We start from the raw sequence: 24,754 nt of genomic DNA, 5'->3' as shown, positions 1-24,754 counted from the left end.
CTTGCTACCAGCTCATCACCTGTCCCAAGGCAAAGCTCCATGTATAAGACTCCTTTATCCAGAGCTCAACCTCTCTGCCATGCCTGACCACACCCATCTTTACTGCATCCCTCCATTGCAGCACGCTAGCCGTGAGAGCTATCCCACCATATCACCACAATCCTAATGAGGTCTTAACTCTGCAGCCCTGCATAGACTGTCCTCCTGCTTATTCCTCATGCTACATGGATTTGCATACAGGCATTTGAGATGGGTCCCAAGTTGTGTTGCTTTTACAGAGGAAGTGTGAGTGCCTCCTCTGTCATGCTGTCTACTAGACACATCTGCTCTGCCTCTTATGCCCTCAGTTCTCTCCAGGTTATGGTAATCGTCCCAGCATGCCTCATGTAAAGCCCTCCTCATTGGGTTAGGAAGCCTGTTTTGCAAAGACACCCTTGCCACAGTTTGTCAAGCATACCCCATTCCAGCTCAGCAGCCCTCGCTGTGACTGTGGTCACAGAAGCCAAAGCCCGGCCTGAGACATCAGCTTTGCAGCCAAGCTGTGACACCCTGGATGAGTACATTTCTGCTTAGGCCTTTCCCTCTCTCACTGGCAGGATTGAGGAGACACTACCTGGCCCCCTTGCCCTTCACCCTCATCCCCAGTGCTCTGTAGCCACCCTTAATGCACTCCAGGTTACTCCGAGTAGCATCACTGGTGCCCACATGGAAGATCAACAAGGGGTAATAGTCCAATGGAAGAACAAACCTGGGCAGCACCTCGACGACTTCCAGATTGGTTGTCAGATTGCCACCTTCATCTCCATAAGGAGGGAGTCTCCTATAACTATCACACCACTTTTACCCTTCATGCAGACACCAGGTTCAGGCTCAGCCAGCTCTGATGCCATATGTCTGATTTGCACAGATGGTCCCTAACTCAACTTTCCTCTGATATCAGTGGTCCTGCATTTATTTTGAGTTGCTGCTCGGCAGAGGGACTTGGGAGCTGACCTTACCTGATAGTGTACAAAAGAGTCTGCAGTTAGTTAGAGCATCAGTATGTACAAAAACCAGCATCTATGCTGGTGAAGTCAGACTATGTCAGTTTTCACTGCTGTTCCAGCAGCACAAAGCAGACACACCAAAAGCTCCTGAAGGTCTTCAGCTAACTATCTTCATCAGCACAAGCAAAGATAGATGTGGAAATAGCACTGTATTTCACATTACAAAATATGGGGTCAGTAGCAGTAGTAATTTTAAGCCTTCCTAATCCCTCTCACTGGTTAAATTTATTAATCATATGAAAATAAGGTGACTTTAAAAGTTGCCTTGAAGGGGAGCAGACAATCAGACATTTGCTGAGTTCAAAACACTGTTCATAAGCAGCAGGAGAAAAGAAACAGAGAAGGAAGGGGGTATATGAACAACATCTACTTTTAATAAACTTGCTAAGGAATATGCAGTAGCACAAGGGAATGTAAGCAGCCACAACAGATGTAGCTTTAAAAAAACCCCACAAACAAGTCTCTGCTTATTTTGCAATAAAAAATGTTTAGAAGAATTTAATCTGAAACAACCCTGAGGAAAAAAAAGCAATCATAAAGTGAATAACTCTAGACCTATACACTATAGGTCTCCCTACTTTCTATAGTGCTGAAAAGTTCTAACAAGTCTTTGTTTCAGAAACTTGTTATTTAAACTTGTGCAGAAGGCTCATTAAATATGTGGAAGCTCTTCCTGAGGCCTGGAAGCATTCCTGAGCTCCCCTGCAATGACTAAGCCCGTCACCTTCATTTTTATTGTTTTAAAGCAGAAAATAAACTTGGGAGAAGCACAGAGGAAGTGATCCTTCCTTACCAAGGCTCAAGATGCTTGTGGAAAGGAATATGAAAAAGAAAGAGGCATGGAAAGACCCATGGAGAAAAGCAGAGGCACCCATAGCAGAGGAATACCAGTCTTTTGAAGACTGCACACAATGCAGATTCCACGTGAATGTAAAAATGAATGTTTTCATAATTCAAGTTGCAAAAGGTGCTCAACTTTCTCTTACAGGCCTAGCACAGTAAGCCTTTGCAATTGTCATTGGTGTACTAGAAACAACATCAGCCTGTCTCCTAGATCATTGATTAGTATTTCCACAGAATACTGTAAAAACTGCATTGTGATCATTGGGAAAGATGAGTTGTTTCAATAAATGCAGTAAGTTTCAAAATAAATGCTGTAAATCTACAGGTTTGTGGTCTGTGCCCATCACCAACCATTCGAAGCTGCTAACTAATGCCTGGATTTTCCATTTTAAGATGGTATGTGTTAAACATAGGGCAAACCGTTCATTGGAAATTGCATCAGTAGGAAAGTATGATCATGAAACGCCACCTGCTGTCTCCTGAATCACGGTTCTAAAAAGCTGCTTGAGTGCAGACATGCACAAAACTCATGGTTCATTTTATTGCAGGAAGAATATTTGAATTTGATAAACAGCAATCCCTTCCCACATAACAGTACCCAAAAGAGCCCGCAGATCCTCATTTGAGCTACTTACAACATAAAGCTTTAAGCAGCATTTCCTACAGAAGTCTCTTGCAGTGAAACCTAGAAAAGAACCTGATTCGCTTTGGAACGCAAATGGCTTGTTTTTTCATAGAATCATAGAATGGTTTCCATTGGAAGGGACCTTGAAGACCACCTCATTCCAACCCCCCTGCCATGGGCAGGGACACCCTCCACTAGACCAGGTTGCCCAAAGCCCCATCCACCCTGGCCCTGAACACTTCCAGGGATGGGGCATCCACAGCTTCTCTGGGCAACCTGGTCCAGGGCCTCACTACCCTTGCAGTAAAGATTTTTTTCCCCTATATCTAACCCAAATCTACCCTCTTTTCATATAAACCCATTACCCCTTGTCCTGTCACTACACTCCCTGATAAAACAGTCCCTCACCACCTTTCCTGTAGCGTCCCTTCAGGTACTGGAAGGCCACAATTGTTTCTCCCTGGAGCCTTCTCTTCTCCAGGCTGAACAACCCCAACTCTCTCAGCCTGTCCTCATAGGAGAGGTGCTCCAGCCCTCTCATCAGCTTCGTGGCCCTCCTCTGGACTCTCTCCAACAGCTCCATGTCTCTCCTGTACTGGGGCCCCCAGAGCTGGACGCAGTACTCCAGGTGGGGTCTCACAAGAGCAGAGTAGAGGGGCAGAATCCCCTCCCTCGACCTGCTGGTCACACCTCTTTTGATGCAGCCCAGGACACGGTTGGCTTTCTGGGCTGCAAGCACACACTGCTGGCTCATGTTGAGCTTCTCATCAATCAATACCCCCAAGTCCTTCTCCTCAGGGCTGCTTTCAATCCATTCCTCGCCCAGCCTATAGTCGTGCTTGGGATTGCGCTGACCCACGTGCAGGACCTTGCACTTGGCCTTGTTGAACTTCATGCAGTTCACACGGGCCCACCTCTCCAGCCTGTCGAGGTCCCTCTGGATGGCATCCCTTCCCTCCAGGGAAGGGGATTTCCAGATTGTTCACAAAAAACCTACCAATCTGTTAATTTTTACAATGTTGGCTTCTCTTTAATTTCAAAGTTCATCGTTGATTAAATCTCCATATAAGCAAAGTGTAATTATTGCACTAGCTACAATAATATAGTGCACATCCTATTCTCTGAGGCTGTCTCCAAGAAATGCTCTCTAGTAACCCAGTCCCTGACACTCCAGCCACTCTGACCCAGCAAACCCAAGCATTTGCTTAACTTCAGATAAGCCTGGTTTCCTGATCTTGGGTGCAGGGAAATCAGAGGCTGACCACACCTAACTACACTAAACTAAGCACATGGTTGAAGACTCTCCTGCACAAAAGCCAGTGTGCTCAGGACCTTGATGCAACAAAAGGTAAATTCATAAATACATTCAAATCCAAGCTTTCCCAATTAACACACCTCTGTCCAACTTGTATAAAATAAATTAGACTTTGTTTGAAATCAGCTGCATAATTACTAGGAGTTTCTCTTTTCTCCTACCTTTTTTCCTAAGGGAGGATGTTACCAGTGTTCTACACCACTTCCAAAACAATCTTCAATATTCTAATATTTAATTGTCTGAATTTTGTGTATGTTCCTTTGAACTTACCCTTTAACCCTCCTTGAGTCCCCGCTTTTTCTACTGAATTATTGTTACTTATTTAAGGACACACCTTTTCTCTCTCAAGACAAAGAAATGGTGTTTCTTTAAAACAAATTATCAAATTTACAGTTTGCTCAAGTAAATCAGCCTCAAGAAAACAAGTAGTCAAGAAAACAAAAAATGGAAAACATTAGCTATAGTGACAATTGTAACAGAAGTTCTTATTACTTCAGGTGCAGGTAGGATACAGCCTCAGTCAGGAACCTAAACAATTCAAACAAACATGCACATCTCAGTCCCAGGATGAATCAACTTCTTGCAATTAATACAAGTTTGAAAGTGCCAAATAAGAAAATTAAACAGAATTGACCTCACACATTTGCTATGCAATGGGTCTATCTTCTATTGCCTGTAATAAAAAATGTAGTTTTACATCAGTTATTCTGATAGTACTAACTGAGTAAACTGGAAGAGTAGTTCACTCCTTCCATTTTTCTGAAACTAATCCTTGCCACTCTGCAAGCAGCCTTTACAAATCCTGTATCAAATTTACTTGTGGAAAAAAGATTGGGAGCTACTTAAGGGTCCATATTGTATTGGAAATGTAAAAGAATTTCCAACTGAGGGAAAACAGTACTCCTGAATTATGTGTGAAATTATGTGCTACACAATATTACAGAACAATTAGCTGTGTTCTTAGACTAACATATGTAATACTTTAACCTATGCAACAACTCAAAACTGTGCACACACTTCACAAAAATGTGATAAAAACTTCAAATTATTCTTCACTTATACTTGTATGAAACTCCATCCGCCACGTAACAGTTTTGTGCATTTTGGTATTAACAAGACACACTGGTGACAGAAATGAGTTACAGTGTTATGAGCCTCAGAAGGAAACCTCTGACATGCTGTAGCCACATTTGTTTTGATGGCTAAAGATGTGTTTTCTGCATGGATGGGTTCTTGTTTCTTCACCGTGATTCAATTGCTTCAACAAAGTTTCATACCCCACGCACAGATTCATTCACAGAAACAATCCTTTGAGTTCTGACATTTGCTGGAGCAGGTGAGAGACAAAATAAAGAGATCAGAAGCCAAAAGTGGCCTAATCTGGAGAGTACTAAGCTGTGCTCCATCAGTCTTGTGATCACAGGACTGCCAAGTTCTGTACTAACAGGCCCATCGCTTTACATGCAGAAGTATACCAAAAGTATCCAAGTGCCAGCCAAGGTATAGCTGTTTCCAGTTCCTTCTATTGAGGAGAGTGAATGAGAAAAGATTTTTGGGTATACAGGACTCATAGTTACAAACAGCTTTTTATTACTAGAACCAAGCACATTTGGCCTGGGGTCATTAAAGCTGGGTCAATGTGAAGCTTCCTTGTACTGCTTCTATGATCACTTGTTCTATGTAAAAGTGAATTATGTAGATGATGCGTAATTCTCATCTAAAAAAGTGATCATAGTTGCTCTAAGAAACTCGTTAGGGCTTAGTTGCAAATTTGTATAACAATCCGCTTATCCTGGCAGGGTTAATATCAGAAAATTTGAAGGAAGCAATATGTGGGGCCACTGACTCTGCGACTCTGTCTTTTGTTCAGCAATCTGCTTCATGTGAGAAAACCACCAGCTGGTTGCCATGCTACCTCCCATTGCATTTCCATGATCCCATTTGGTATGAAAAAACATACTAATATATTGTTTCTGAAGAAAAAAATATTAAAGAGAACAAAAGATGCTTGCTTTCCTCTGATTCTCTTGAGATGTACAGAATTTGAATAAACAGTTAAAGCACTTCCATACTCTACCTAGACTCTGGGTGGCATCTACCCTTTCAGTCAGAACATTACATCTGATGAAGACTGAATTTTCTTCTCGTGAACCACAGAAGTCAGGTCAGATACGCATACTATTTTGTTCACTTCTATCAGGACATTCAGCACAGGAAATTCCTGATTCAAGTGCCTGAGGAGAAACTTCAAATCATTCCATCACTCCATTTCTGAACAAAACACAAGTACCCACTGTTATGGCTTGTTTTTAGCATCAAAATTGAAATGTGGAAGCTATATGATCTCTATTTAAAATGCAGTTTCACACAAACAGCTTAATTGTTCATTGTGGATGAGGGGAGAAGACATTTTATTTGAACCTGTCTTCTAAGAGATGCTAACAGCAGTTCAATTTGCCATCAAATATTGAACTATTCCAACAACAGATTTGATCGAAGTGGTTTAGCAGCCTGATAGCCCAATTGCTTCTGATGTAAAAGCTTTGCAGGGGTCTTCTTTGAACTAGGGATCTGGAAAAGCATGTCTTCCAGTGTGCACATAGTTATCCGTCCTGAAGCCTGTAGTTTCCTATAAATATCTCCTAATTTGGCAGAAAGGTCAGGAGTTTCTTCCATCTTCTCCCTGACTGTAGCCAGCTAAGGAGGAGAAAATGACAGACTGTTAGATTTCTCATTCAAACACCATATTGAAGACAAGCAATCACTCAAAAAAAAAAGTACACAACGCAAGATATGTGGCTAATGCAATGACTTATAAGAAGAGGATTTTACACAGCACACATTATATATCACCAGACAATGGTGGAAATGCACTGGATACCTATTAGAGTTTATTAGATTTAAAATTTCCTGTGGTGGTTTAACCTGGCAGGCAGCTAAAAAACCCACACAGCTGTTTGCTCACTTCCCCCCACCTGCAGTGGGATGGGGGAAGAGAATCAAAAAGAAAAAGGTAATACTTGTGGGTTGATATAAAGACTATAGGACAGAAAATGAAGATATTATTATTATTATTATTATTACAATAATACTACAAAAGTGATGCACAGCACAATTGCTTATGACCTGGAGCCAATGCTCAGCTAGTTTCCGAGCCGCTCTGCCTCCCAGCCAATCCCCAGTTATGTAAAGAATATGACATCATATGGTATGGAATATCCCTTTGGTCAGTTTGGGTCAGCTGCCCTGGCTGTGTCCCCTCCCAGCTTCTTGTGCGCCCCCCCACCCCCACCTTCTCATTAGCAAGGCAGTATGAGAAGCTGAAACATCCTCAACTGCTTAGCAACAACCAAAACATCAGTGTGTTATCAACATTGTTCTCATCCTAAATCCAAAACACAGCACTATACCAGCTACTAGGAAGAAAATTAACTCTATCCCAGTCAAAGCCAGGACACTTCCTCAAATTCGTACAGTCCTATTTTCAGTCCTAGTACAGACTAACACAATTATTTTCTATTTAAACGCAAGAAACATAATTGCTTCCTGGAATCTACTTTTCAGATCAGCACAATTCTAATTATTATTATTATGTATCACCCTAATGTACAGTACAGTACAAATCAATAAGTCAGACTATAGAACACTGAGAAGTTCTGTATGCCATACACAGAGTATGAGCTCAAGTATAAGTAAGTCTCTTAAAAATTTATGTTGATCAATAACCTTTTGTGGAAGGAATGGGTTAGGACTAATGCTCAGTCTTCTTAGGGACCGTTACAAATTTGCCAAACAAAATTAAAACACAACATTGACACATGCAACATGTATTGTAATGAATTTATAAAATGAAATGCTACTTATAATAATTTCTTTTCAACATAGCAGTTAATATAATATACATGGGCTATATTTTGAAATGTATGCTCCCCCTTCTCCTAGTATTTGTTATTTTATGTATCAGTTAGTCATTTTGTTTAACAGGCAGCAGTGAAAGGCTAAGTATTTAATTATTAACACAGTATTAAAATATCTTGTTCCATAGACATGTTCAAAATGAGTACACAATACATTTCAGGAAAAGCTGCAGCAATGCTGCCAAGCTGATAGGGATACATATGTGCTCTAAAGGAACCCTTACTGGTGATCAATACTGCAAAAGCTATTTTTTATTGTAAAACATAGTAAATTAGCAAAAGCTATCATTTCCCATATCACACTTCCCTGTATAGCATCACAGGTCTTTGCAAATATTACCAATCTAACAATATCCCTGTGATCAGAACTTCATTCTCATTTTTACATCAAATGAAAATAGCAAAGAAGGCAAGGGATTAAATTATTTAATGCCACCAGGGAATGCTTAATCTATATTCAGATGAAATTTGAGCTTCTAAGAGCAAAATCCACAATAAAAAAGGAAGGTGGACAACTAAGTGCTTTGTCCAACAGTACAGAGAGCCAGCCAGCTGCTTTGGCATCTGAATGTATCAGAACCCAAACAACTTTAGTAGGGTGAACTCAGGCACCCGAAGTTCTGTAGTGGAACCACCATCATCATGGCTCAGCCAAGCACCATAGACCTGCTCTCATTACTGTATACTTACCACCTGCTCAGAAAACTCGATTTTTTTCACAAAGGGAGGAGTATCTACTTCCATTGCTGCCTCTAATGTCTTTATTACTTCTTCTAGCAAACCAGATCTGAGTTGAACAAGAACCTATTAAAAATAAAATAAAACCACACAATTAGTACTTATCATCAGAATTAAAATTTTTAAAACAGAGTTTGAGGAAGACAAGAAGCAAAGCAGGACTAAATACATTTCTAGATGCAGTGCTGATAAAAATCTGTTAATTATGAAGAAAGGAGAGGGAATGATCGATTTCCACAGAGGTTTGCTTTTTTTCACAGCTGGGGCTTGGAAAGGAAGGGTGAGCCTGGAGGCAGAGCTCCACTGATGGAGCTGCATTAGCTGTTCTTGAATATGATGAGTTTTTTCCATAGCTTAGAGAGGTCACTTACAGGGCACATGCAGTAGACTTTCTCTCAGGTTGTAGACCATGCAATTAAAGAAAAAAATTGCTGTATATGGTTAAGATTCATAGGGCTGAAGGAGGCCTGAAGTGGGCAGAGAATAGCTAAGGAGGGCATTTACTTGGAGCTGTGTTTTTTACAATCTCTTGTAGACAGAAAGCAAAGAGTCACAATGTCATAATTAGAAATTATTCATGGGTCTATACTCACAGATGTAGTACTTTCCATTCCCATCTATGGTAGGAAGTGATTTTTAAAAATGGGAGGGTGTTAACAATTCAGAATGCAACTCATCCAACTGACAGAAATTGTCTGTTGGCTCAAAAACAAGCTTAGCAACAGTACTGATACGCGCCTATGCTACTAAGAAGCCTGCCTTCTGTTACTTTGCACAAGGGAGGTTTTTGTCTAGTATAGCATACTTCTCTATAAGATTCTAATACAAAGCAAGTATACTTACTTTAAGATTATTGTATAGTTTGTTCTCTGTTTTCATTATCTGGGAACAGTAAAATTTGGCTTGCGCTACATCATTCTAGGAAGGAATTATAATTAATAAAAAAATATGGTTAAAAGTTCAAGAAAAACAACAGCCTTTCACAACTTTTCAATGGATGACAAACCAGCATCTACAGCCCCTTCATGAAGACCCACAGACTCAAAACAGCATTTGAAAGGAACACCCCATGCTGGAGTTCCCATGTCATCTTGACATCTCTTGAGCACATCAGACAGTATTCCCTGCCTTAGATCAGCACAGAATGGAAGCACGTAACTAACACAAAGCACGAGAGCACCTAAAAGATACAAGATCTACACACATGCTCCGTTTGGCACGTGTCAGAGTACTTAAATGAAGCGCAGCATATGTTAATGTGAGTATTTATCCTGCCCAGCACTTTTAACCTTTCGGACATACGTATGTACAGTACTGTATCTATGTCATCAACTGATTTGTATAGACAGTAAATGTTACGCTGACATTTACTAGAGCAACCACTGTTACTTGGATCAAGAAACATCTTACTCACAGCAAGATGTACTGTCAAAGATCATGCAGCCTAAGAAATAGTAAAGTGTAATGTGGAGCATTATTCTGTTTGCAAAACAAGCATTTTAATGGATTTTTACATAAAGCAAAAACATCATGGATATTTCATGTTGTTTCAGAGACAGAGATTTTGCTTTTTAACCTCAACGCCAATAGGAAGCCCTGTCATACCATCATGTACATGAATAAATTAATTTCAATGATGCTACTGTTCAGTGTCTCTGTTCAGAGACAGTGCAAAAAACACCACAGAGTGCATAAGAAAATTTTAACAATTCTACTTCATGCATTGAAATCCAAGAACAACATCAAATTGCTACCTCTTACAGTGCCTCTGACCTCTGTTTAGACATGAAACAGAGAACGTTCAGAATTTTCTCAAGCTGTATACACAAATTAATGGCAGAGGAAATACTATACTTTAGAATTTCCTAATTGTTATTCTCTTGCTCAATCTTTCACCCTGCACTGCCTCAGCCTTTTCATATCAGTGCTTAGGCACATGAGGCATATGAAAACCTCCCCCTGAAGAAATATGTTGTGGAGAAAGACAGGCCATCTTCTAGGCAGTAGGACAATATACATCATAGCCTTTGTGTTTGCCTCCCAAGATAAGCATTTTAAAGGCATGACTGTGCAAATATTTTAAATAATCATTTTAATTCTATTCAAAGGAAACCAACACTGAATAGCAGTATCTGCAGTACTGGGTCCATGGTTACATCAAACCTGCTGCCCAAACTCTTTCATTCTCAACATATTCTATAGGCATTGTCACTAGCACAAAATACCTGTGCATTAGACTCAAGGCATATGTTCAGATTTCAGAATTTCCACATTCACTTTGTGTGTTAATTTTGTATAATCCTACTCTTTCAGGGGCCTAAAAGTTCTAGTATTTGAAGTTATTACATAGATCAGTTATGCTTCCTCTATGTTACCTTCCCTTCTCTGACTATCTCACTACAATAAAACTCTAGAGATTCAGGCACAAATCAAAACAAAAGGGACTGTACCTGCTTCAGAGCAGTTGCCACAGCAAAGCAGAATGCTCGCAGTGGTAATGTGTCACCTTTTAGCTGTGCTTCTTCAAGTAGTTTTGCAGAGATTTTCCAAGACTCCAGCTTGTCCTGCATAGAAATTTCAAACCTTAGCTGCACTTGTTATTCTTGTGATCTGAAAGGACTGTAGGCAATTACAATCACATTCAGAAGGCATTCTGAAGTCAACGTACTTTAAGATCATAGAATCATAGAACAGTTTGGGTTGGAAGGGACCTCAAAGATCATCTAGTTCCAACTCCCCTGCCATGGGCAAGGACACACTCCACTAGACCAGGTTGCCCAAAGCTCCATCCAACTTCTCTGAGCAACCTGTTCCAGTGCCTCACCACCCTCACAGTGAAGAATTGCTTCCTACTATCTAATCTGAATCTACCCTCTTTTTGTTTAAACCCATTATACCTTGTCCTATCACTACATGTCCTTGTCAACAGTCCCTCTCCAGCTTTCACCAAGGTAATCCACATCTGAACCTAACCAAGCACATTCTGTGCAGCACTTCTTGAGAAACACATCAAAATATGATATACAAAGCTACAGAATTCAGAAGAGGGTAAAAATAATTTCCATAATTTTAACAACTATGCCTTGCCTTAACTCTTTTGGCTTCTACAAGAGATAAAACAGCCCTGGCAGTATGCTAAAACCAACATACACTTTCCTTTCCACTTTCCAATCACTCCCAAATCAGGAAGACAGCTGACTTTTTGTTCTTTCTTTATTCTAAAAGCTACATTAGATAGGCAGTGAAAATCAACATTTTATAAGCATTGAACTACTCAGCACCATTAAACTAAAGAAATCTGCATATGTGCAAATTTGAACATTCAGCAACTTTTAGCCTCTCTTATGGATTAAATCTTGCAAGACATTTCCAAAGTATATATTCCAATATGATAGCTTAGACATTTGCCTGTTTTCCAACACAGAAAGCTTCCATTATTGCTGGGACTATTTTCAATAGGAGTCTCCAGTAAAAGGCAATGAGTTTACCTGTGTGTTATCTCATAAACCACCAACTCTCAAAAACAACACTCCTCCCACTGGAAATTGTGAGTAGAACTGACTGGACCCCAAAGTAATACCTGGCCATGAGTTAAGGGATACAGTCATCATTTGGGTGTCTAAGGGATGCTTTTCCTTGTCACTGCTGAATGGTCTGCACAGCTTGTGAAAATACCTTTCAAACTGCATGAGAACCCTGTAGTTTAAAACTTGTTCTTTGAAAATTTAGAAACATTCTGACCACCAGAAGATTTATTATTATTACACAAATATTTTGTTGACATCAAAAGGTCTATAGCCCTTTTCCCATACTAAAAGGAGGACAGTTTCTTACCTTAGAGGACAGCAGTGCCTTTCAATGATTTAAAACATCCCAGAAGTGTTTTAGAGTTGATCTCTGAAACACTTATGTACAAAAATTAAACATTAATTCCTTTGTTTATCCACTAGCAATAGTCTGAGCTTTAAGCCTTGTACATTTTTCTGAACTGGTCTCTGGCATGGTTATTCAAAAGAAACCAAGTATTAGCCTGGTAAAATCCAGCACTGCTCTTAATGATACCAGCACCATTATTTGCAGTATTTAAGTAGTGCACCTTGAAGGTATTTCCCCTCAAGATTTTTTCTGAAGTTTCTTGCATCACAAGCAAACACTTTTGAGCTTCATTTCTCCTCCTACCACTAACAGCTGAATCAACAGATCAAGCTTTTGAAAGAGCTCCATCTAATCCTCTTTAGCGCATAAAGGGTTACTACAGCTTATTCCCTTATCTTAATGAATCCCCCTCAAATTTATTGTAGCTATTAAAACAACCAGGTGACAGTTTAGCATCACTTCCCCTCTATTTTTATCAATTCACTAAACAAGTAACGATGGGCCAGATTTTCTACTGAAAACACAGGCAGAGCCAGAAGTAGTAGAATACAGAACTTTCAGGAATCTCTTCCTGTTGCACATACCATGGATCCAAGCCATCTGACAGCAGGTCTTGGAAAGAACTATATAAAGATTCTAGGGAAGAAGCCACAGCAGAGGAAGTAAAAGATACCTCAGAGACACAAAGTGGGTGTGGGTTTCTGTGAAAGCCTTTACCTAAACTGGCAGAGTATAGACCAAAGAACAACGTTGCAGTAGTAAATATTGCCTCAGTGGATGCTAGTAGCAAACACTAGCTTACAAACTTGTGTTGTAGCATAGTGTAAGAGTCTTTGTACATTCATAACTTTCTAAAAGAAGCACCTTCTACGTAGAACTGGTAACATCCCTAAACTGACCATAACCATCAATCTCTAGCTGTTTTTAACAGCAGACAACTGCCACAGCTCTTTCTCAGCTTTGTCTACTGCCCCACTCTCCAAACACCAAAGCCATATGGCTATTTCTATTTCCCATGACGTAAAGGCAGCCCTGATTCACTAGAACTGAGAATTTCAGAAGCACCACATAAATTACTGCTCAGATACCATTTTAGGTCAAGTCCCTTTTTATCACATATGCACTCAGTTTCATTGTATGGTTAACTGAGAAACCTGAGGAAGTTTAGTGGTATAATTTTTCCTCAGCTAGTGTCTTTCTTTCTGAAAACATGGTGAAATTGAAGAAGAGTTTCTTACTGAGTTTGAGAAGGGCCTATTTTAATACTTCAAATCGCAGAACTGATTCAAATCTGGAGAGGAAGATCAAAATAAAAAAGTTTGGGGATATCACTTTGCTACAAAAGTAAAACAGTTCTAAGGAAACAATCACAGAACCTATGTAGCCTTGTTTCTTACTGCGTTCATGCTCTTCTTCTGAGCTACAAATACTGTTAAGCTCAAGGGGCAGCCTGTCTCTCACTGAAGGCATTCATCTGGGTTTCTTTTCTCCACTCAGCTGCCCATTTTCATCAGGCATGTAAGAACAGATTACTTTTGAGAACTCTAATCCTTGTCAAATTTGGGTGCAATTACAGAAATGGTTCGAGGTTACTTGGAGGGGGAGGGGAGAAAGGCATGGGAGATGTCTGACAAACAGAACATTCCATATATATGCCTTGTTGCTTAAGGAAGCCAGACTATAAAACCAGCATTGAAGCTCAAGCACAAAATATAGTCTGAAGAGATGCACAGATCCCAGAGAAAGAATACTATCAGATAATCAAAGGCTGTATCAAATTTGTTCCTTAGCGCTTATGTCCACGTAATTTTTTAGAGATTTGCTTTGTGACATTAGTTTGTATGGGAATCTATATATGTGCAAGATATTATGCACAATGAAGCAATTTAGGACTTAAATATGTCTAAAATATTTGCACTAGATAAAAAATCATGACTGGAAACATACGGAAATTTTAAAATTAAAAAAAAAAGGGAGACATACAGAAGGCATTTCAAATACTTTTTCATCATGTACATTGAAAATACTTACCAGCTTGTAGCATATTGCAAACGCGAGTAGATAGGTTTCTTTGTTGAAAGGTATACCTTGTTTTTTCATTTCTTCCAGAACTTCCAAAGCACCTGTCAAAAATATATTGGTGTTAATCACATCATAAATTTAAGGCTGTACAATTAGTAACTGAGAAAAAACCAAAAATCAATGTGGTAGTAGCTCAGTAAGTCTATTTCAAAATAAGAATGTAAACTGAAATCTGTTATTTTTTTAAAAAAAAATACATTTCAAAAAGTTTAATTTAGGATCAGTTGGATGTAAATATTTCTTCCCAGCAAGGAGGTTTTCAATATACACTAGCATCTGGCCTTCTGTTATTTTCCAAATAATCTCAATTTCCAACCTAAAACTAAACTCTAGATACTTGACAAAGCCACTCTCATTCTTCCAAACTACTCAGAAAGCAAGCCTTTTAAAGACACAATCAGAGCTTCCACCATTTTAGGCAAACTATATAACAACCTCCTCAATAACACACATGCTCCACTACACCACAACACTGCAATCAGGCTCTGATCTAATTATTTTTACAGTGGATCAGTCTCAACTTGTAGGACAACTGTGGGACTTAGATTTGCCATACGTCAAGAGACCAAGTGCTGTGTGTTCAACAAATTCCAAATCAAGGGATTTTCTTGAAAAGCTTGCTCCATAATTTAAGATTTTCTCATGGAAAGTCTTTTCAGTCAGGTCAGATGATTCCCCCTTATCCTCACAAAGAGCCAAACTGATTTGAAGCGCTTGACTTAAATATTGCAGTAGCCAGCCTGTGTGGGTACACTAGTAAGACAAAACAGGAGAAGACTACAGCCTGGTTTTGTTATCAAAAGAAAAAGGGTACTCTTCCCTGCTCTGACACAAATGCAAGACTGCCAAAAAACTGTTGAAGAACTTACTGTTTCAAAAATGACATAAACCAAACTTTCAATAGAGAAAACAAAAACCTACGGGAAATTACAAACCAAAGAGAAGTTAAGCCTTCAGAGAACTGAGTTTAGGAAACAAGCCCCAGTGGATAATCACAATTCTGTGAAACTGAGAATGGTAAGAATACTATTTGAAGTATGAAACAAATACAGCCTTCCATTTTTATTACACGCTACAGTGCAGCTCATTCACATCTACACTGATTTCATGATGTTTGGCCTTCTAAAACCATAAACCAATCAGCAATACTCATTAAAAATATATACATTTATACACACACTTACAGTGAAAAGCATCCTCCTCAAAATGCATTTGCCTTAGCAAACACAGTACTTACTTTCAAAATGGCCCTTTTTAAACAACATAGTCATCAAAATATGGAATGATGTACTCTCTGAGAAAAAACCACGCAAATTCTACAAACAGAGCAAGCGTAGAGAAAGTTAGGACAGTGAGCATTCTTACTGTGCACAGCATTTAGCAGGTTTTTCTACTGGAATAAGCCCCATCTTCCCAAGTTCAGCATTTAACTCTCTGGGTTCCCGGACTGTCCCTCTGTCAAGTAACCTATAAAATACTAGTGACTCAGTACGGTCAAAAGCTCACTAAAATTAAACAGAAATTTCCCAGAGATTCGCACTATCATTTTTTAATTTTTTTTAATGACAGACTGTGACCTCTAAGTTAACGCAAGTAGAAGGCACTGACTACTGGCAACTCCAAAATCTCAGCAGAAATACAGCTTGCACTTCATTAACAATACCTTTGGGATGAAGTACCACCACCACAAAACTGAAAGAATTTTTTGCTAATCACAATATCAAATGATGAACAGATCAGCGCAAGGGATTGAGCGATGGCAAGCAGAGTAGAAGAAAGAGCAAATGTATTTTACATTCCACTTCAATCACACTGTGTGTTGCGAATAGCCAAATAAAATGCCAGAGGTATTAAGTGTAAATTTCTGCACCAGAGTCTGAAGAAGTGGTACTCTACTTTACTATCCATCAATTACCAAGTCCTGCAAGTACTACAGGACCTGTTTTAATGACATAGATCTCAATCAAAAAACCAACCCAAAACAAAACAAAACCCACACATACTCTCTTACACATGCCTAATTTAAGAATAGCAGCCCAAGCACGATTTCTCCCATTTCTGGCTAGGCATATCTCATGCCTTAATGAATTAACATCATACAGATGACTTTCCATTGGCCACTGAGATTTTTGAAGACATTATTGCACAGAATTTTTTAATTTATTATACACTGGGAATGATTAATATATTCTCACAGCAGCACACACAGCATTTAACAGATGTTCAAAAACCAGTCATTAAGTTACTCCAGCACTAAAATGGCCAAGTTGTTGAGCTGATGAATATCATACCACCTCTACAGGGTTCAGAAGGAGTTTGAAGAACAGAGTAACATGATAAATCTGTTGATGCAAATAACCCAAGGGATTTCAGAAGACTACCACATAAAAACTCAGAAGTGTTCATTTCCAAGGATTATCTAATGCAATGGAGGATGCAGGAAAACATGCATCTGCTCCATTCATTTCAGGAACTATTTTTTCATCAATACTTTTTATTCAAATGATGCAATTATAGAGAAGTACAATAATAAAGTTATCAGTCAAACTAGCATTTAATTTTAATTACTGTTTTGCTATTTTTAAAATAAAAACTATGTAATCTGCATCCTTACATTAGTCATAGACATCCTTGCTACTGCAACACATATACTTCAAGTCTGTGAGCTCATGCAAGGCATAAGCATACCAATTACTCATAATACTAATTACTACTAATAGTAACAAATATATTTTCAAAATATATAGGGAATTACCTGATCTTTGATAAGTTCTACTGCAGGTCTTTCAAGGTCCAGCTCATAACATAGCCTCATAAAGAGGGGCCCAAATTTAAAATTATGTAAGGCTGTGATTCCATTCTGCTCATGGTACCTATTGGAAAGAGTAAAAAAAGTTAATCACACAGAGCATGGAATTTGTCAAGGTAAAACAGCTTTAAATAGACAGCAAGATCTGTATGTGCAATGACAGAAGTACACTTCTCTATCTGCACCAGCCAATGACATTTAGATAACAGGAGATTAATTTTATACAAAAAATGTTGTTTTGATTAAACTAATAATAAATTAACTAACAATATGTAATCTGTTCTATTTCCAGTAAAGGAACCTGCATTGCATTGGTAATAGAATGGGTCTCTGCAATGAAAACTCTCAGCTACTTTACCTTCTATTCGCACAGCAATCCACAGCAAGTTGCAGCAGTCTATTTTAGCAGCACTACCTGCTAAAATACCTCATAAATAAATAAAAATATATTTATAGCTCCCACGCTGTAATTTGTGGGAAGGCTTTCATTCACAAAACCTCCTGACCTGCCACTGCTGGGTCCAGATCAGTTTATAACCAGGCATGTCCTGGCTGGAAAATGCCACTGAACATACCACTACCTCTCAGCTGAGTGATGACATTTCTACGTGGCTCACCATTCATTCTGCATACAGCAGGACAAGGCTTTGCTCCTGTATCTTGACTATACTTTGATCTGAGAGTCTCTGTAGGGTTGCAAGATCCAAAGTAAATGAAAATACAGCCTCAGTTTAAGGGATTAACTATGCATATAGCCACTGAATTACAGCAGGCCCTCAACTGCAGATGTAACCTGATATGTTCTAATCAAAGCAAAAAAATAAAGACAGAAAAGTGTATTACCTGATTGTTAAAAATACCTGTAAATAACTTTTCTTGCTAGTTCCACATCAGATGAAGTCTGACATAAGTGCAGTAAATTTTTTAATTCATTTTTGAGAATCATTCCATTTTTCTTTAATTTTTCTTTAATACTTTCAAAATACGGATCTGAAAATAAAACACATTGTAGCAGCAGTCTATAGATAATTCCGTTACCTCTGTTGCATACTTGGTATCTGAAACATGGAGATTCAATGAAGCAGAAAGCTTGGTTTTTTCACCAAGAAAAATGCATAAAACTTCTCACAGACAAACATGCCTAGGTTTCCCTAAGAAGTCCTGTTCAGACTTGGCAAACCGAGATGATGCTTACTGTGAGCTTAATTTTATTGTGTATGTTATGGAATGTATCAGGTAATGTATACAAAAATGTTAAAGAGAAAGGAAGTTTTGTAAGTGACATTTTCTGCTTCATGTTCCTTTTTTAAAAAGCAAGCAAGCAAACAAAAACAATCCCACTCAGCATTCAAATGAGCATACGAACTTCTGCTCAACATTGTTCATACGGAAGATTTAAATTCTTTCACAATTGATGCAGACACAAAGAGTCTCTTACATAATCCATGTATTTCTATACATAGCCATAAACTTAGAGTTGCTTCCCTTCCTCCCAAAAAAAGAGGTTTCTCTATCCAGCACATTTTCCTATGACAAAGCAAGCACAAAAGAGGAGTCTGTCACTTGGTAATCTCAAGGCTCTGATTCAGACATACACAAGATTAAAATCACATGCACCCCCTGGCAGCCCCCCTCCTCTAATGGTGCTGCCCCCCATCTTGGGCAAGTAAGTGAACTTTTTTGTAGCACTTGCTGGGTCACTGGTATTTCCAAGCTAGTAACCTATGCAAGAGGTGCAAAGTGAGCACCCCAGAAAATAACACGTTCAATGACTGGATGCATATGTGTTGCTACCTGCAAATACAAGTCCTTACTCAAGTCTGAGATCCAGAGCTGAATCCTGTGAAATCAGAAGACCTTATATATATAAAAGTATGCAGATATAATGGTTATGTGTTCAAAGGTGTGCAGAAATTTAAAATACTTGGGATCCAAACTGTATTTGTAAAGAACACATTAATTGCTGCAGTTAATAGTTTGACTATTATAGTTAATACTTCCATTATAACTATAATAAATAATAGCTATTAAATATTCTGTGTAACAGAATAGTTATTACTGCTTTTTTCATTTCTAAACCAAGTTTATTACTAGCTCTAATTACATCTTTTCATCTTTCAAGTATTAGACTAAACACTGAGTACAGAAACCACGCACACATGCACACAAATAGGTGCTTAGCACATTGTTTTCATCAGTTCTGAGAGGCTATTTGTACAAAACAAAAAGGTCAACTGTGATCTGTAAAGCCAAATACTTAGCTTCTACAAACCTGTTTTAGCAAGAGTGGTTGATCCATAGCAATAAATTCAATGTATCTCAAATACAGGATGAATAATCCCCAATGTGAGTATGTCGTAATCACAGCAAAATACAATAACATTATGACTTGCCACTGCGTGATTTAAATTCTACTTTTACTTAATATAGAAAAACCATCATATTGACTTTACCTCCCTCTGTCCCAGAAGACTGGTTTATATAAAACTAAATTGGATTATTTGTTTCTTTCTTGCCACACAAAAAAAATTAAAATTAACTACATCCTTTGGAACAATTGTCAATTTGTATCACTAGAACACCTGCACATGATTAAACATGTGCAGGAAATGAAGTTTTACATAACTTTTCTTAAATATTAAGGGCAGATTTATGTTTATACTTATATTCCTTAAAGAAAGTAATTTGTATACACTTTAAACAGCATGACAAAATCTCCATCCGAAAAAATCCACCGATCTTGCTCCTTCATTAGTTTGGAAAACCTGACTTTTTCTTCATATTCTGAGTATGCAACACCATCTGGAATTGGGTGTGCAACTGAGAACTTACATTAGGTAAAAGGGAAAAAAATCTAAAAGAATAAGCTAACTAAATTTACAGAGCGGATTAAAAGACAATTACTGGAATAGGCCTTCTCTGGATAGTTAAGTAGTTATTGGGCTTTACACTAACTTTCTCTGCTGATTATATATTTGAAGCAAGAGTTGCAGACTGGAACAGTATTTTCTATTAGACTATCTGACAAAGTTGGAGAAACAAGGACACAAACATTTCAGGTATTATGTAAGCATCTTGCATACTTGAAAGCTTCTCCACATTTTCCAACACAGCATAACTAAAATTGTTTCATTCTACAAAGCCTCAGATCTTCTAATAATTTTAGCTACAAAAATTTTGCAAGAGGAAGACATAAGTTGTAGTTTTAAATGAGGTCAATTGGTGTCACATTATAATGACTTTGAACCCCTTGTTTCCTGGGACTCATGCTAAAATTTAGAATAGTGATTATGAAATAAATACTAATACCTTTATTGCCATGAACTTCATTTCTAATTGCCACTTTCATTTGCTGAAATTCTTGTAACTTTATATCATCTTCTGTTAGCAGATACCGCTTCCCTACCATAAGAAAAAAAGAGGAAGGATGAGTTTTACGTCACACTGTCTGTTTTAATACTACTGAACTTTGCATTTATGAATTACTGTTGTTAATTATTGTGTGATGCCAGACCACCGGCAGCATGACACTAAAAGAATGCAAAAATTGCAGTTGCTCACATCACTGACAAAAGAACCCAAGCACTATGTCACAGCTTTCCAGATAATGTGTACAAAGATGAAGATGCATTGCTAGCCAGTCTAGGGAAGTGATTGTCCTACTCTACACTGCCACTGGTGTGGCCTCACCTCGAGTACCGCATGCAGTTTTGGGTGCCACAGTACAAAAAGGACATAAAACTATTGGAAAGTGTCCAAAGGACGGCAACAGAGATGGTGAAGGGTCTAGAGGGGAAGACATAAGAAGAGAGGCTGAAGTCCCTTGGTTTGTTCAGCCTAGAGAAGAGGAGACTGAGGGGAGACCTCATCGCAGCCTACAACTTCCTCACGAGAGGGAGCGAAGGGGCAGATGCTGATCTCCTCCCTCTGGTGACCAGTGATAGAACCCGAGGGAATGGAACGAAGCTGCAACGGGGGAGGTTTAGGTTGGATATCAGGAAAAAGTTCTTCACTGAGAGGGTGGTCAGGCACTGGAACAGAGTCCCCAGGGAAGTGGTCATAGCACCAAGCTTGACTGAGTTCAAGAAGCATCTGGATAATGCTCTTGGTCATATGCTCTGATTCAGCTGGTCCTGTGTGGAGCCAAGAGTTGGACTCAATGATCCTTAAGGGTCTCTTCCAACTCAGGGTATTCTATGATTGATTTTACGTATTAGATGTGCAAAATAAAAACTAGAGACACCAGTCCTCTCCACCTAGCCAAGGAACAAGACGATTCTGCACAAGAATAAGATCTTTCTCCCCTTTCATGCTTTTATAATTACTTGTCTAGTCATCTCTGTTCACCATAATTCACTAGTGGAGCTTCCTTTCCTCATATGTGCTGTCCCCATTATTGTAGAATGCATCACTCTGGAAGCTCCAAACACAGTAGGAAGACATAAGGAAAAAACACCAAGCTTATTATTTGGATCATAGTAACACTCAGGAGACCTAGTGAAGTACTGACGCAGTACAGACATCAGAGAAAACATAGTCATTGAGTCTAGAATCTCAAAATTAACTTTGAGTACTGACCTCAACTGCACCATGTTGTAAGCTCATTTAACAAAAGGGTCATGCAAATGCTATTTATGAGGTTTTTGCTGTCACAAAAAAAAAAAAAAAAGAAAAATCTACTGCTCTCCAGTAGATTTTTAGATGCAACCTGATTTTCTAACAGAGTCACTGTAATATCCTATGTTATCACAATCTAATCTTTTAAGTTTTTGGCTTCTTAAAGAATGATTCTAATCATGAAGGGACAAGAGCAAGTATTGACCTGAGTTAGGTTACTTATTCTCTTTCTGCATTTCCCTAGCAGAATGGAATAAGCCATGCAAATAAAAACACTTGTTTTCTATGCAAATGAAGCATGCTAATGACGCACGCCATAAAATCTGAAGAAAAAAATCATTAAATGGCATCTTTAACCATTAATTTTAACAGAAACAGTTCCAACAAGTAAACAAATACATTTTACCCAGCATGAAACTGGCCCGGATAACCCTGCCATTTACTTCCCAAAGACCTTCTCAGCTCATCTAACATTGAAAGACCATCCCTGTCCCGGGGCTCTCCAGAGCTGATGCAGGAATCATGCCGGTGCTTGGGTTGGGAGAGGTGCACCGCACCACACCACACCGCACCAAACAGACACTCAGCAGTCACAGGGTCACAGGCAGTGTCGGCAAAGAGCTTGAAGCAGCAGAATTTTACTGTTCTTGAATTCAATTTGCTGAATTCTACTGCTTCCTTAAATTCATACCTTACAGTGTTATAGAAACAAACTAGTGCAAAAACAAATAAGAGGGCCTCTGAGGAAAAAGGAGGGAGATTAATACGATGGCTGGCATAGGCAGGCAGTGCAGGCCATCACGAAGAACTTAACCAACCAATCTGCTTTATCTCAGATGTGTTGCAACCCTCTAAAATGAAGGCCAGTGAAAAGCAGTGGGCAGACCACCACGTGAGGGGATCTTCATGTCTTGAGGGCTCTAACAGCCGTAAACTGAGTGAAACCTCCACCGAGGTTGGCGCAGCAGGCTGGGAGCCCAGACAGGGCCTACACTGGGGAGCCCTCTGCCATACACCTCCTTTCCGAGTGCCCCTGTTTTGTTCTCTGAGCAAGGGGAGAGCCTTCGAAGAGCCTCTGAAACCCGGGTGCGGTGGTGGTGACAACCAGCAGGTGCAGCCCAGGGTCTGGATAATGTTGCTGTCCTCCCGGAATAAATACACATTTATGAAGCTGCATGCTTTGTTTTGGGGATTTTTTTTAAGAGGCTTGTACCCAGCCAGCAGCCGCAGAGTAACGCTGCTGACAACCCTCCCCACGGGACAACTCTGCCGCACCACCTCGGCCTGCACGCCGCTGCACAAACGGGCCTGCTTTGAAGCCCACCGGGAGCCCCTCGGCGCTCCCTTCCTATAACCCGCACCGAGGGGGGCATCCCCGCAAGAACTACAACTCCCGTCAGGCAGAAGGCTGGCGGCGGTCGCCGGGCCTGCTGGGAGTTGTAGTACTCTCGTCACCGCCCCCCCCCCCCCCCCCCCCCCCGGCCGGTGAGCAGCCTAGGGCCCCGGCTAGGGCATCCCGCCGCTCGGCCCCGCCGCGCAGCCCACGGTACCTCCAGGCGCGCAGCCCCAGCAGCCCGAGGCTGGCGAACGAACCGCCGAGCGCCGCACCGCCTCCCGCACCACCCGCTGGGAGCCGCCAGCAAACACCACCGCCATCTTGCGCCCGGGCCTACCGGCAGCGGCTGAGGGCGGAGCGCTAGCAAGCCTGTCCCTCGCCGCCGCTCGCTTCCTCCCTTGGCGCCATGGCCACCCCCGTGCTCAGGCGAGGCGTGTTCTGGAGCGGGAGGGCCCTCGGCGCTGCGGCAGGTCGGTGGTCCGTTGGCAGGCGGCAGCGGGCCTCGCTACGGCGGCAGGGCGAGACGACGGGGGCGCGCTGAGGGACGGCGCGGGCCGGGCCGCGCCGCGGGCGACAGGCCCTGACGGGCCGGGCCGTGGCGTCGGCGTGGTTGCCGCCGGCTGCGATGGCTGCCGCCGTGGGGAGCGTGAGCAGGGACGGGGTGCTGCGCGGGGACTTTCCCTTCACCTTTATAGTGCTGTGTGTAAAATTGGGGACAGCTCAGAGAACGGCGTATCGCTAGCAGGCAGTACGGGAGAGTAGTATTAACTTGTTTTTTATAGACATTCTACCTTGCCGATTTCATAGCTTGAAATCTTATGAATGTTTATAAATATCTACAAGGTGAATGTCTAGAGGAAGGGGCTAGACTTTTCTTAATGGTGTCTAGTGACAGGACAAGGGGCAGCGGGCACAAACTGGAACACAGGAAGTCCCATCTGAATATGAGGGAAAACTTCCTTACTGTGAGGGTGACCGAGCACTGGAACAGGCTGCCCAGAGAGGTTGTGGAGTCTCCTTCTCTGGAGATATTCAAAATCCGCCTGGACGTGATGCTGTGAAACCTGCTATAGGTGATCCTGCTTTAGCAGGGGGGTTGGACTAGATGGTCTCCAGAGGTCCCTTCCAACCCCTACCCTTCTGTGAATCTTAGGACCTGCCGTTTTGGGTCATGGGAGGCCACATGGAGTTGTATGGAGGCCGCCAAACCTGTGGCAGTAAGTGTTCAGCAAAATCTAATAACTCAGGTAACAGAAACACAACCAAGACTGATGTTTTTGATAAGCCACGTTTCCAATCTTGAGCTTTGGTAAGAACTGAACTCAGTAGTGTTTGCTTACAGTGTGGTGATGATGGGTAACTTCATAGTACCTTTTTAGCTTCCCCAAGCAGAAATGTGATGCTTCCTGGTAGCTAGATGCCCTTGTCTCAAGCATGATACCCGTTCCTCTGGTGCTGGAGCTGCTCAGCAGTCAGCTGTCGTGAAGAGCTCAAGCCTGACCTCCAGCTTATCTGAGCAAAACACTGTCATACAGACAGTTGTTTGTGCT

At 40.5% G+C, this 24,754-nt stretch overlaps 2 protein-coding genes across 3 annotated transcripts in view; one reads left to right on the top strand and one right to left on the bottom strand.

The window, feature by feature from the left end:
• Positions 1-6,185: 6,185 nt before the first annotated feature.
• Positions 6,186-23,547, bottom strand: PTCD2 (pentatricopeptide repeat domain 2). Its single transcript, XM_075740568.1, has 10 exons — positions 23,419-23,547; positions 20,561-20,653; positions 18,112-18,241; positions 17,198-17,315; positions 15,680-15,758; positions 14,392-14,483; positions 10,935-11,048; positions 9,328-9,402; positions 8,437-8,550; positions 6,186-6,526 (listed from the first exon to the last, which is right to left on the bottom strand). Exons 1-10 carry the CDS (start codon positions 23,522-23,524, stop codon positions 6,302-6,304), a joined length of 1,146 nt encoding a protein of 381 aa, XP_075596683.1. The 5' UTR covers positions 23,525-23,547; the 3' UTR covers positions 6,186-6,301.
• Positions 23,546-24,754, top strand: part of MRPS27 (mitochondrial ribosomal protein S27) — a 50,251-nt gene continuing 49,042 nt past the window's right edge. Inside the window, exon 1 of one of the 2 annotated variants that reach the window (XM_075740567.1) lies at positions 23,546-23,678. In XM_075740567.1, coding sequence (XP_075596682.1) covers positions 23,611-23,678 — 68 coding nt within the window. In that variant the 5' untranslated portion in view covers positions 23,546-23,610. The remainder of the gene's footprint in view (positions 23,679-24,754) is intronic. The other variant, XM_075740566.1, reaches the window with a different exon arrangement.

The sequence above is a fragment of the Balearica regulorum genome, chromosome Z (genome assembly GCF_011004875.1).
Source record: "Balearica regulorum gibbericeps isolate bBalReg1 chromosome Z, bBalReg1.pri, whole genome shotgun sequence".
NCBI classification, from domain to species: Eukaryota; Metazoa; Chordata; class Aves; order Gruiformes; family Gruidae; genus Balearica; species Balearica regulorum.
This window is presented reverse-complemented; position numbering and strand designations above follow the sequence as displayed.